At 37.0% G+C, this 13,316-nt stretch overlaps 1 protein-coding gene across 6 annotated transcripts in view; it reads right to left on the bottom strand.

The window, feature by feature from the left end:
• SECISBP2L (SECIS binding protein 2 like) overlaps positions 1-13,316 on the bottom strand; it is a 71,809-nt gene that overhangs the window by 22,096 nt on the left and 36,397 nt on the right. For 3 of the 6 annotated variants that reach the window (XM_059702042.1, XM_059702055.1, XM_059702074.1), the window contains 7 exons: positions 11,674-11,754; positions 10,335-10,502; positions 10,000-10,180; positions 6,721-6,890; positions 5,785-5,917; positions 3,581-3,743; positions 1,141-1,361 (listed from right to left, as the gene is read on the bottom strand). In XM_059702042.1, the coding sequence (XP_059558025.1) occupies positions 1,141-1,361; positions 3,581-3,743; positions 5,785-5,917; positions 6,721-6,890; positions 10,000-10,180; positions 10,335-10,502; positions 11,674-11,754 (1,117 nt within the window). The remainder of the gene's footprint in view (positions 1-1,140; positions 1,362-3,580; positions 3,744-5,784; positions 5,918-6,720; positions 6,891-9,999; positions 10,181-10,334; positions 10,503-11,673; positions 11,755-13,316) is intronic. The other 3 variants (XM_059702049.1, XM_059702065.1, XM_059702081.1) reach the window with 2 other exon arrangements.

Genomic DNA, 13,316 nt, shown 5'->3' with positions numbered 1-13,316 from the left:
TTAATTAATTATTTTAGAAATAGCTATTCTCGCACCCAACATTAAAGCATAAAACACAACAGCAAAGAACTCTATGAAGCCTGTCGCACTTATGCTATTCCACACATTCTCCCTATTTGAATTTGTACTATTTATGGATATATGTACATATTTTCTTTCTCCCCAATTAAATTCCAAATTCCCTAGTACCCACAGGAATCAGCATATCAGGAGTCAAATTTCAATACAATAAACATTTGTTTAAAAGAAATTAACTAAAATTGTTAATAGTGGTTGATTCTTTTATTTAATCCCTTAGCTCAAATAGCAACCTATCACATATAATATTATGTGTTACTGTTTTTATTGGAATTTGTCCCCTATGCAGAATATCCCTGATACTGCTACTTGATGCATCTGTTTACTCCAATCACCCAAAGTGGCTACTTCATGAAAAAAGTACAAATAAGGGTACATGACATAGTACAGAATACTTGTCTGCCGGCTCACCCAAGAACCTCTGTATTAACTGCTGGTTTCTAAGGGGCAAATCTCCATCATAAGCAAGACAAAAGGGCCATCAATGAAAGGTAAGGTAAAAAGGTAAAAAAGTAGAGTATATTTGCAGTGGTAAAGAAATGTACTCTTGCCGAAACTGGTTTGGCTCAGTGGATAGAGCGTCGGCCTGTGGACTGAAAGGTCCCAGGTTCAATTCCGGTCAAGGGCATGTACCTGGGTTGCGGGCACGTCCCCGGTGGGGGATGTGCAGGAGGCGGCTGGTCGATGTTTCTCTCTCATCGATGTTTCTGACTCTCTATCTCTCTCCCTTCCTCTCTGTCAAAAATCAATAAAATATATTTAAAAAAAAAAAAAAGAAATGTACTCTTACTAGTCCCCATTCTGATTATAACAGAGGGCACACTTAGTTCGCCCAAAGTAAAGCCTTCACTACTACTCCCTAGATGGGGATTTCCTTTACAATCCAATCTCAATTTTATTACTTAATTTTAGGTACTGAAAGATATTTTCTTTCCTCACATTCAATATATGCTTTATAACTAACCTCTGCTAAGTCATATGACTTCCACTTTAAAATTCACTGTACATCCTACAATTATATTAAATAAATATCAAAATACTTCAAAAGTAAAATGTTCATACCTTTTGACTGGATTTTTTCACAGTTTGGAGAAATTATAACACACTTGATCTTGTTTAACTTCATATGTTTGGTAACCTCCCTCAGACCCATAACCAGCCGTCTCCTCGCTTTTGCTCTTACAGGATCTTTTTGATAGATGCGTTCCTGGAAACTGACAAGCTCTTGAAGAAGAAGAGTCACACATTCATCAATCTCTTTACAAAGAACCTGATTACAATACCTATAAAGGAAACCAAAAGTAAGTAAGTTTGTCCTCATTTATTTTTCTGTAACTATAAAATTACTTTAGGAAAGAAATAGATCAAGCAAGAAGTTTTCATTAAAAAAGTAAAATTTTTAAAATACCTTATCCCTCAGTCAATTAGAAAAACAGAAGAGTTTTCCTGAATTACAAGAGATTGGCTTTTACGTAAAGGATAGATCAACCTCAAGGAGGTACTACCCAAATTCCCAATTATTAAATTCCTAAGGATATAAATAAAATGTTAGCCTGCTAATTAGATAAAAAAGAAATATAATGTTTTTGGTAAGGAGATAGAAGGTTATTTCATTCCAATGAATATTAAAGATGCTTCTAGTAATTAGGAAAGAAATGTAACTGCAGATGCTTAATGAATGCCCTAATACCAATAATTCATCCTCTACTCTTGGATAAGTCCTAATATCTAGGCATTGTTTTCCCTTAACCATAAAATTACAGAGTTAACTAAGATGACTTAAATGGTCCTTCTAACTCCAAAAACTATGGCTATGGAGGATAACTCAGTAATTAAATTCAAACCAAAACATATCAGGCAAAGCAACTGAATGAGGTTCTTTGTAGTATATATGGTAACAATACAAGATAATAATAATAATCCTATATAATAAAAGGCTAATATGCAAATTGACCAAACAGTGGAATGACAGTCATTATGACACACACTGACCACCAGGAGGCAGATGCTCAACACAGGAGCTGTCCCCTGGTGGTCAGCATGCTCCCACAGGGGGAGTGCCGCTCAGCCAGAAGCCAGGCTCACAGAGCAATGGTGGCAGGAGCCTCTCCCACCTCTGCAGCAGCAATAAGTATGTCCGACTGCCAGCTTAGGCCCACAGGGAGCAGGCCTAAGGTGTCAGTTGGACATCCCCCAAGGGCTCCCGGACTGCGAGAGGGCACAGGCTGGCTGAGGGACCCCCCGAATGCATGAATTTCATGCACCGGGCCTTTAGTAGTAGTAGTAGTAGTAGTAGTAATAATAACAATGATAATGATGATGGAAATAAGTGTGAGGCCACTATAGTACTTAATTTTAGGAATTATTTCCTCTTAATATACTCTACTTTTCAAGTTCTAATCCCTAATCTTTTTCATAAGCAAAGTTCTACTTTTAATTACATTATAGAGTGGAAAAATCTACGCCTGCCCTTTTTCAGTAAAAAAAAAAAAAAAAAAAAAGTTGTTCTGCTTTGGGAATTTTTTTTATGTTTATTTAAAAAATGTTTAAATAAGTACAAGTATGGCATTCTTCAGAAGGGAAGATAAAACTGGATAGACTGAGGAAAGATCAACTATCTTAAAGTATGCAAAATTAAAGAACAGAACATCAAAAATGCAATTTTCTTCATTCTGTTTTTCTTTAAGCTGTTTATTTTGTATTTATACAGCATTTTATGTTCCGAGAGTTTCCTTTGCTTCATATTTGTTATTGAACATTAAATTAACTCCCCAAATCTAGGCAAGAAGTACTCGCTCAAAAGAATAGTATAAAGAAAAGGAACAAACAAACCAATGTGGTTTGGATTCACACAGATTTTACTTTCACCCTGGGCCTTGTTCATTGTCATTTTTAAAGGCAAAATTAATTCATCTGCACAAATGCAAAAAATTAATTCATCTACCGGCTGCCTCCTGCATGCCCCATTTTAGAATGTTAAAATTCTAAAATCCTTCATAGCAGTAACTGCTAGTTCAAGGTTATTCACAAATGGCCAATTTAAAACTTAGAAATATTTGTTCAAAATTAAACAGCTTTATGTAATAGGTTCACATAATGTAATAGGGTCTTAGAATCTTGGGATTAATTGGTTAGAGAGGGTTTTTTTGAAGGGTCAATAATATAAATTAAAAAGCAAAAGCACTCGGAGTGGGAAACCTCATAGTACACAGCATTATATATATATATATATGATGTAACAGACCAAATTTCCAGGATATAAACACTATCTGATATAAAAAGAATATATTTACAGCCAATTCACTTTCATGAACCCTGATAGCTAATGGAAGGCAAATGCTTTAAATATAACAAAACCAGCTTTTAAATCTGAAACAACTTAAAGATCTTTAATGTTTTATCTGCTCAACCCACCAAGTAATAATGACAATACCATATTCAGAACTACAATCAAGGTACATAAACTATTCAAACTCAGTAATTTACTGAGACTAAAACTTACTCTCTAAATCTTTTGCTGTGGATTTTGGTTATTGTTGAAGACGCCATTGGGCTGCCTATCCCAGAACTAGCTGGAGAGCCTTGTGACACAGGTGTCATACAGTACGGAGAGTTCTGACTTGCTGGAGAGAGTGAAGTATCACTGGGCATGCTCAGTCCAGTATCTGCAGAGATGTGGGGTGAGAATAAAGAATTTAGAAACTTCAAATGCTGAAAATTCAGCTCTATATTAAAATTAATACAATCAATACAATTTAGAATGGCAGTTGTCTTTTGCATCACTTCCAAATTCCAGAAGCTAACAAGTTGGACACTGTTCATATCACAAATAAACATTTCTCATACATACAAAAATGAAGTCTTCCTACTATCTCTCAAAATATACTAACACCCCCTCCCCGCAAAAAAAAAAAAAAAAAAAAAAAAAAAAAAAAAAAATTCAAGCATGGCCCGCCCACAGGTCTCCTCAGAAGAGATGAGAGAAGACCAAATGACCTAAAACATGTAAAGGTATTAACTTCTATACCAGAAGATCACATTACTCATGTCCTTCATCTCTATTTTCCTTCCCATTTCTTGGAAATCATTTTAAAAACTGTATACAAATTCCCATCACTGCTGCCAATGACGATTCTACTTCATTCATTCTCTCCACACCACTCCTGATTCTCAGGCACCACCCTAGATTCTCTCTCTCTCATTTGGTCTTTGTGTCTGTGTTCAGGCAGCCACATTTTTATTTATTTTTTAAAATATTTTTTTATTGATTTTTAGAGAGAAAGGGAGAGAGAGAAACATCCATATGAAATAGAAACATCTACCAGCTGCCTCTTGCATCCCCCTAACTGGGACTGAGCCCACAACCTGGGCATGTGCCCTGACCAGGAATTGAACCGACAACCTTTTGGTGCACGGGATGACATTCAATCAACTGTCCAGAACAGGCAGCCGCATTTTTAGATGCCATCTAACTCAAATGCCTCCTTCGGTTACTGCTTCTTTCCTAAACACCTAAACTCAGGAAATGAGTTAGTATTTGTATATTCATCCATTAATTAGCAATTATACATATAGCTTCTTATCTCCATATACAATAAGCAAGACCAGTCCACTATATATCTTTATTACATTTCCTGACCTTCTCATCCTCACCCTAGTTACTAAAGTATACATGATAGGTATTTAATATGGGATAAATGTACCTAAATACAAAGGCAATGATACTTGAGAGTAAAGGGAAATCATAACCAAATATGTCCTAACTAAATAATCCTTAGAAGTAAATTCATTTTTCTAAACACAATGGAACACTGCTACTTAATCTATAAATAAATTAGATTTAAATTTGGTGAAAAATATTGAGGAATAAATATATACCAGCAGAAAGAGGGACCTTGCCAGGTCTCTCTTAAAATCTTTCTTCCACAGTAGTATAATTTTAGAAGGAATCTATAGATTTGCCAAGGTCCCAACTGGAATCATATGCACTGGCTACTGTATGGACTAAATCTTAGTGACCAACTGGACTGTGTATTATGACAGGCTGTGCATTCTCTACTCATTGTGGCATATGCATTAATTCATGACAGCAAGAAAGAGAATTAAAAAAAACAATTCACTTAAAAATAGTCCTATGAAGAAAGAGAGCCAACAGTGTTCCAGATATAAAAGAAGACAAAATGAAAAGAACTGCCAAAACCGGTTTGGCTCAGTGGATAGAGCATCAGCCTGCGGACTGAAGGGTCCCAAGTTCGATTCCGGTCAAGGGCATGTACCTGGGTTGCGGGCACATCCCCAGTAGGAGATGTGCTGGAGGCAGCTGATCGATGTTTCTCTCTCATCGATGTTTCTAACTCTCTATCTCTCTCCCTTCCTCTCTATAAAAAATCAATAAAATATATATTTTTAAAAATGAAAAGAACTATGACAGTTATAGAGGACACAATGGCGAGATCATAATTATGAAGGGTTTACAATAAACTCAGGATTTATGTCTCAAAAATGCCAAAGACCTGCCATATACTACTACTCCCCTCCTTTTAACTATCTCCCTATAGAAGCATCTTCAAAAGAAACCACTCTCAAAAATAAAGAAATTTAGATAAAATATAAAGGAAAATAATATGGTAATTAGTGATGGCTTACCTATCAACTAAAATGCTCTAAATCAATCCATGAAAAGACAGGGGAAAGGGGTGATCTTACCTTCCTGGGAAACACTCTCCTGTGGCAAATCATCAATAAAATCTAAGTGCATTTCTATTGGTTCCTCAGATCCCAAAAGATTGTGGTCCACAGTTAAACGGCCCTTCTTTTCCTCTCTTTCTTTCAAAATAACCTAAAAGTCATTACCAGTCTTTCATTATTGATCACTCTTTAAGAATGTACTCAATATAAAATCTTCACTATTACAAAGGTACAGTAGTTTACTTAAACATGGACATGAGGATTTTTGGTTTAGTTGGCTACATAGAAACTGACTGACAAAAAGGAAAATGTAGTTTCAGGTACCATAGCTGAAGGAGGGTCTAGATCCAAAAAAAGGGGAGGAAACTGTGCTCGGTACTATATATCTATACTTCAACTATCTAACCACACCTACTTCAGTCTTTAAACCCTGGGTGGCAGCACCTAGCATTACCCTGAAAATGGATAAAATTAAAAGTTTGGAAACCAGGTCATAAAGTTACAACAGATTTACATTTTGCAGTTTTCAATTATTTGGATCTGGATTATCTCCTCCTAGTATCAACACTGAGTTAAATAGAGCAGTGCTATTATTTAACACGTATAAAGAAGATGAGGGAAGGTTTGCCTAAAACTACATGATACCACTTAAGTATTAGAATCCAGAACTTCTAATTCCTCGGGTCCAATGTTTTAGGATGCTAAATGTTTAACTTTAAAAAAAAATCTTGGAGAAAGAATTCACTCTTCAGGGCCCTGTTCAATACAGACAGATAGCCATGATGCTATGCTGATGATATATTCCCAACCTCGAATTAACTAGTCATCACCTTTATGATGATGCCTATCAACATTTCATAATAATCTGTTGGCTAAAATGCCACACTACTGATTGCAAAACAGATGTAAATTCTTATTTATCCTCTAAAATAAACATCTCAGATTTTGGTTTACCTTTTTAAGTGCTGTGGGCCGTTTTAGTTTTACAATTTCCTTCTCTTTTCCTTTTTTTGCTTTAGAGGAAGTAATGTCCAAAGAATTAAAGGATGTCAAACAGGGCTGACTTTTGGTTAAAGGTTTTCTGTTAGTAGAATCTTTAGTGTGAAAAGAAGCTGCAGTGACCACTAAAAACAAACAAGAACATTAGTTTTACTACTACAGCCAACTCCACATAGTTTGAAATTTTCTAATGGTAAATCTACAAAAACAAGAACATCCTCTTCTTGTGGAAAAACAGACATCAAATTGTCAGAGCAGCACATAGCCATGTAGCATCGCTCAGATACAGCTTTTATCCATTTTTTCAACCTCTATAAGATAAAGACAAAGCAGGTGCAGACAACTAATTAGGCAAATCTAAAGTAGGGATATTTAAGTTATTAGTTCTACTCTACTTCAGCAACCTTCAAGCATGTCAATTTCTGCAACTGGTCTCCAAACAGAATCATTCTATCTCTGACATTTCAGAACTCTGCACCTCCCCTTATTCTCACTAAATCTGTGTCATATTTGCGAGTCACACTTACATGTAGTCTAGCCCTCATTTCAGTCCGTCAGTAAAGAATGATCTCCCTCTAGCTGCATTCTCAGTACTATTCAGCAATTCTTTTCTGCCTGACTGATACCTTCATTCTCCTGTGGCTATCCCCAAATCCTTTACCAGTCTTAAACTTTAATCTCAATCCTCTCACTCTATCCGACACTTTCTTGAAACTGCTATTGTCAAGATCACATATAATCTTGCCACTACCAAATCTAATTCTCTTGAGTCTTCATTCTTTTTTTGTTCCTTTCAGCTTTTGGTACCAAAGACCACATCCTTTCCCCCCAAAATTCTAACTCTGCCTTCTGTAACTTAACACTTTCCTATTTTCTTATTCTTTCTTAAACCTATTCTCTGGTACTTTTTCCTTTTGTCCTTTAAATCTGAGCATTCCAATAGCTTTATCCCTGAAGATCTTTTTTTCTAACTTTTCTTTCCCTGACAATCTTATGTATTTCCATCACTACATTTCTATTTAAAACTCCCTGACTTCTAACATGCATACATAACTGTAAGTTAAGTGGGAATCACCAGGATCTCCTCAACTAGCACTTCAAATACAACAAGCCCAGAGTCTGTTCTTCCCCACAAAATTCTTCTTTCATGATCCTTATTTTGTTAGGTTTCATTAAAGCCCTTATCACCAAAATCCTTGAGGCCAGAGAGTTTGCAGTCATTTTGACATGCTTCTGTATTTCATTAGTAAAAAACAAACTAACCTATCAATTCCGTACAAGCCTTTCAAAGCTCTATCATCATCTACCTTTTTTTGGATTTTTCTAGAAAATTGATTTCTTTGTAATCAACACTTCCCAATGTAAACACTGGGAACAGATTAGAGGTTAACCTCTATCTACCGGTGAAGACTCCTACTCCCCCTTCAAAGCCCAGTCCAAATGCTATTATATATGAAGTCATGTAATGTAATATCCTCCCCATACCTCCCTGTGGACATAAATTTCTTTTTTAAAAGTTCATAAAACTTTGCTGGTATCTTCCCTAAGAAGCTATTTTCATTAGTTACTTGTGTATGTCTTTCTCCTTGATTAGAATATAAACGTCTTTCCACTGATGTATCTTTCCATAGCTATATCCAGAGCACTGCTAAAAGTTCAGTTCCATTCCCTATAGTCCTTTACTCTTAGTGAGATGTTATTGACACTCTCCCCATCTCAACAACATGCCACTCTAAAGCTTAGTATGCATTCAATATTATTTTTACTAACTAGAGGCCTGGTATACGAAAATAGTGCACTTGGGGGGCAGTCCCTCAGCCTGGCCTGCACCCTCTCACAGTCTGGGAGCCCTCAGGGGATGTCCAGCTGACGGCTTAGGCCCACTTCCCACCTAAGGGGAGCAGGCCTAAGCTGGCTGGCCACCGCCACTGCACTTGCCAGCTGTGAGTCTGGCTTTTGGCTGAGCGGTGCTCCCCCTGTGGGAGTGCACTGACCACCAGGGGGCAGCTCCTGCATTGAGCATCTGCCCCCTGGTGGTCAGTGCTCATCATAGTGACCGGTCATTCTGCCGTTTGGTCTATTTGCATATTAGCCTTTTATTATATAGGATAGTTAAGTTCCAAACTGGATGGGTTACTAATGATCAATTTAAATATTTAGCAAACAGAATTAAAGTTATATACCGGTACTTATTTTTTCATTTAAAAACATGAGATCCTTCACAAAGAAACAGAAGAAACAGAAAATTCAATTCTGCCACTCAACATCAGTGCTTCTGATTGGTTCCTTTACCTTCCCTTTATCTTATTCATCTTCTAAAACAAAGACTATGAAAAGAAATGAGGAACGTCTGGGAATAGGTCAAAGGGGAAAACGGGGAGGAGGGGGAGGGGGAGGAGTAGAGAGAGGGGGAGGAGAAATAATAATAATAATAATGAGGAAGCACAGAGCTGCTGAGTTCTAAATTTGACAAGGTTTGCTGAAATATAAGTTACCCTTTTAGTAGAAAGCCAGGTCATTCATATTCTCTCTCTCTCTCTCTCTCTCTCTCTCTCTCTCTCTCTCTCTCTCCCTCTCTCTCCCACACACACACACGCACACACACACACACACAATTTAATAAAAACTTCAGTTTCCCATTTGGTTTTAAATTGGATAATTTAACAGAGAGCCAAATTACTATTGATTCTTCTTTTAACCTTTAAAGAAGAAAAACATTGGGTTGGTTCAAAATGTACACCACCTGATATCTGAACACAGACTTGAAGAACCTGAAGGAATAAGCTATACTGATATCTGAGGAGAGAAAGTTCTGGGAAAACGAAACAGCAAGCACAAAGATGCTGTGCTAGGGGCATGCTGGGTGTGCCTGTGAAACTGCCAGGGAGCTAACATGACTAGAACAGTGTACAGGAGAGAAGAGTGATTAAGGGTAGAAAAATAACAGAATAACCTAAGACATGGCCTAAGCCTCTGGCTTTACTCCAAGTGAGATGATGAGCTACTGAGGGGTTCCCAGCAGCGGAGTGATGTAATCCAGCTTATATTTAAAAAGATCACTCCTTGTAAAACAGACTATGGTTCATGGGCAGGAAAGGTAGGTTATTAGGTGGGAGGCTACTTAGTGTAGTATAATGACGGGGGCTACTAGGGAGCAGGAAAAAAGCTAGTGACTAGACTCCGGATTTTTTTAGATTCATATAATTTAAATTAACACTATGCAAAATAAATTACCAAAGCCAAAGAGCAAATTACTCAGACTAACAGCATCACCTGTGTACGACAGAGGTCTGGTATTAGTAATTTGCCGTGCTTTCATAGCTTGCTGTTGTTTCTCCAGAGCTGCTAACATGTCCCCCAAATCTAGCTGCACAGGTGTTTTACTCTTTTTTCCAGCTGCCTTTGATAAAGCTTCCTGCAAGGCAAACAAAAAAACATTTACTTTTTCAATTCAAAAGTGTGGCAATTTAAGATGATTTTATTTGTCATTACTTCTGTCCATCCTCGTAAACCTTCCAAATAAACTATTACATTTGTTCATAAAAATGAATATATATATGTATATATACCTGTAATTTTTTTTGCTCCATACTTATTTCTGAATATTCTTGAGCTGTGGCAAGGGCTGCTGCTAAAGCTTTCTTCTTCTGACTTTTTGCACGTTTAGGAACTGAAGTTGTAATGGGAATTGGAGTCTGAACTATATTGATTGGTGAGTTTTCAGGTAAGTCATCCAACTATAATAACCAGAGAAAAACAACTGTCGGTGATTCCATAAATGTCTAATCATAAGGAAAAACAGTCAAGAATGTGGAACATAGCCCTGGCTAGTGTGGCTCAGTTGGTTGAGCATCAAGGTTGCCAGTCAGGGCATATACCTGGATTGTGGGTTCGATCCTCAGTCGGGGTGTGTAAGGGAGGCAACTGATTGATGGTTCTCTCTCACGTGGATGTTTCTCTTACTTTTTCTCTCTCTCCCTATCCTTTCCTCTCTCTCTAAAATCAATAAAAACATTAAAAAAAAAAAGAATGTGGGATGTTCTGCAGTATAACTGGACTAGACTCTTCAAAGGATTCAGTGTCATAAAGAACAGTGTGAGGTGGTGGAACCATTCTAGACTGGGAAATAATAGAGACAAAACAGCTTGATGCAACAGGTGATGCTTGTCTGCACCCAAGACTGAAAACAAAGTAACTCCAAAGTAAGGTTCTGCAACAATCAGGAAGTTTCAGTATGGAATGTATGTTGTATGATGTCATTTAATTTTCCTTTTTTTTTTTATTTTTTAATTTTTTTTATTTATTTTTTACAGAGAGGAAGGGAGAGGGATAGAGCGTTAGAAACATCGATCAGAGAGAAACATCGATCAGCTGCCTCCTGCACACTCCCCGCTGGGGATGTGCCTGCAACCAAGGTACATGCCCTTGACCGAAATCGAACCCGGGACCCTTGAGTCCGCAGGCCGACGCTCTATCCACTGAGCCAAACCGGTTTGGGCCATTTAATTTTCTTATTCGCAGTGAAACTAACTATGACTTAGGACAGTGTCTTTGTTCTAGCTAGCTATGTTGACCTGTAATATTTCTTTTCAAAATAGCCATAGTTCAAAAGATGTTCAAATATTTTGCTTATATTTTTAAAATGTTTTTATTGATTTTTTTTTAGAGAGAGAGGAAGGAAAAAGGGGAGAGAGAATGAGAGACAGAAACATTGATGTGAGAAAGAAAGATCGATCGGTGGCTGCCTCCCTCTGTATGCACTCTGACTGGGGACTGAACCCAAAACTTGGGCATACGCCATGACCAGGAATTCAACTGGCGACCTTTTGGTGCACAGGACAATGCTTAAATAACTGAGCCACACCAACCAGGGCTTTGCTTATATTTTTTTTTAAAAGAGTCACTTACTACTTTTGAAGAAAGTTTCTGTTGAATATTTTCATCTTTAGCATTTCCATTCTCATTTAGTTCTCGAAATCCATCTTCATCCTGAAATAGTTTCATATTTCAAATAAAATCAGTTCAAAGTGATAAACTTTTAAGAAAAACATTTTATAATGCTTAAGAGTAATTAAAAACTGGGAAGTTAACTTTTTTAGTACTAATATTAAACTATTTAAAGTCAGTCTTAAAAAGGAAATCTTGCCCCGGCCAGTGACTCGGTTGGTTGAAGCATCAGCCCACACACCAGTGGTTCTCAACCTGTGGGTCGCGACCCCTTTGGTGGTCGAACGACCCTTTCACAGGGGTCACCTAAGACCATCCTGCATATCAGATACTTACATTACGATTCATAATAGTAGCAACATTACAGTTATGAAGTAGCAACGAAAATAATTTTATGGTTGGGTCACAACATGAGGAACTGTATTTAAAGGGCCAGAAGGTTGAGAACCACTGCCATACACCAAAAGCTTGGGGATTTAATTACCCATCAAGGCAGGTATGGGAGACAATCGATCAATGTTTCTCTCCCTTCCTTCCTCTCTAAAAATCAATAAGAACAAGCAAACATATCCTTATGTGAGGATTTAAAAGAAAAGGAAATCTCATTTCTCTTAAACATACCTAATTTAATTATTCAAGGATGGGGCATATTCACACGTCCATTCTTTGTATTTCTACTATTCAGTTTTTATTAATAATTCTATCCTGATATAGGGTAACAGAAAATAAATTTTAAAAGGAATTTATCACATTTCAGATAATTTGGAAAAAATTTAATCACAAGGCTTAATATGAAGTTCATTAATATATTGCCTGTCTGCATTAACACATACTTAGCACAGTTAAAAGTTAAAAACTAAAAAAAAATAAATTAAATTTCCCAAAGTAATTTCTTAACCAGTATCATGCTTTACATGGAAAATTATATCTAGCCCAGCTGATGTGGCTCAGTGGTTGAGTGTCAACCTATAAATCAGGAAATCACAGTTCAATTCCTGGTCAGGGCTCCTCCTGGTCAGGAGGCAGCTCGTCAATGATTCTCTCTCATCATTGATGTTTCTATCTCTCTCCCTCTCCCTTCCTCTCTGAAATCAATAAAAATATACTTTTTAAAAGAAAATTGTATCATATCTTTAGCTAAATGTAAGTTTGGAAACAATCATAGGGTTAAATGCAAATAATAAAACTGCCACAATACTGTTCTTGAAAGAATAATTGAGATGTACTCTCAAGTCTTTTAGGTCAATTACTAAGCTTATCTAATATAATATTCATCTCTAGCCTCTGGGCTCAAGCACTTTTTCCAGCTTAATCTCCATCTATTAACCTATTTTACAGAAACTATGACTCAACAAAAATGAGTTACTCAAATGTTTTACCTGATATGTTCACCATCAGCACAACCAAATCTTACTAATTCTTTTAAATCTATACCAAATGTTATTCCTACCCTGCCCTGAAGAGACTTGTCTCTCCTTTCAACTCCAACTACACTCAAACAAGTATTTAGGAGTGTACATGTCTCCGTTCCTCTCAGGGGTGGGGCACATCTGGCCCGTGGGGCTGTATAAGGGCTGAGAAGTCATTTGGTCCGGCCCTGCCAC

The sequence above is a fragment of the Myotis daubentonii genome, chromosome 1, assembly GCF_963259705.1.
Source record: "Myotis daubentonii chromosome 1, mMyoDau2.1, whole genome shotgun sequence".
Classification (NCBI taxonomy): domain Eukaryota; kingdom Metazoa; phylum Chordata; class Mammalia; order Chiroptera; family Vespertilionidae; genus Myotis; species Myotis daubentonii.
The sequence above is the reverse complement of the archived record's forward strand: the minus strand, read 5'-3'. Positions and strand labels throughout refer to the sequence as shown.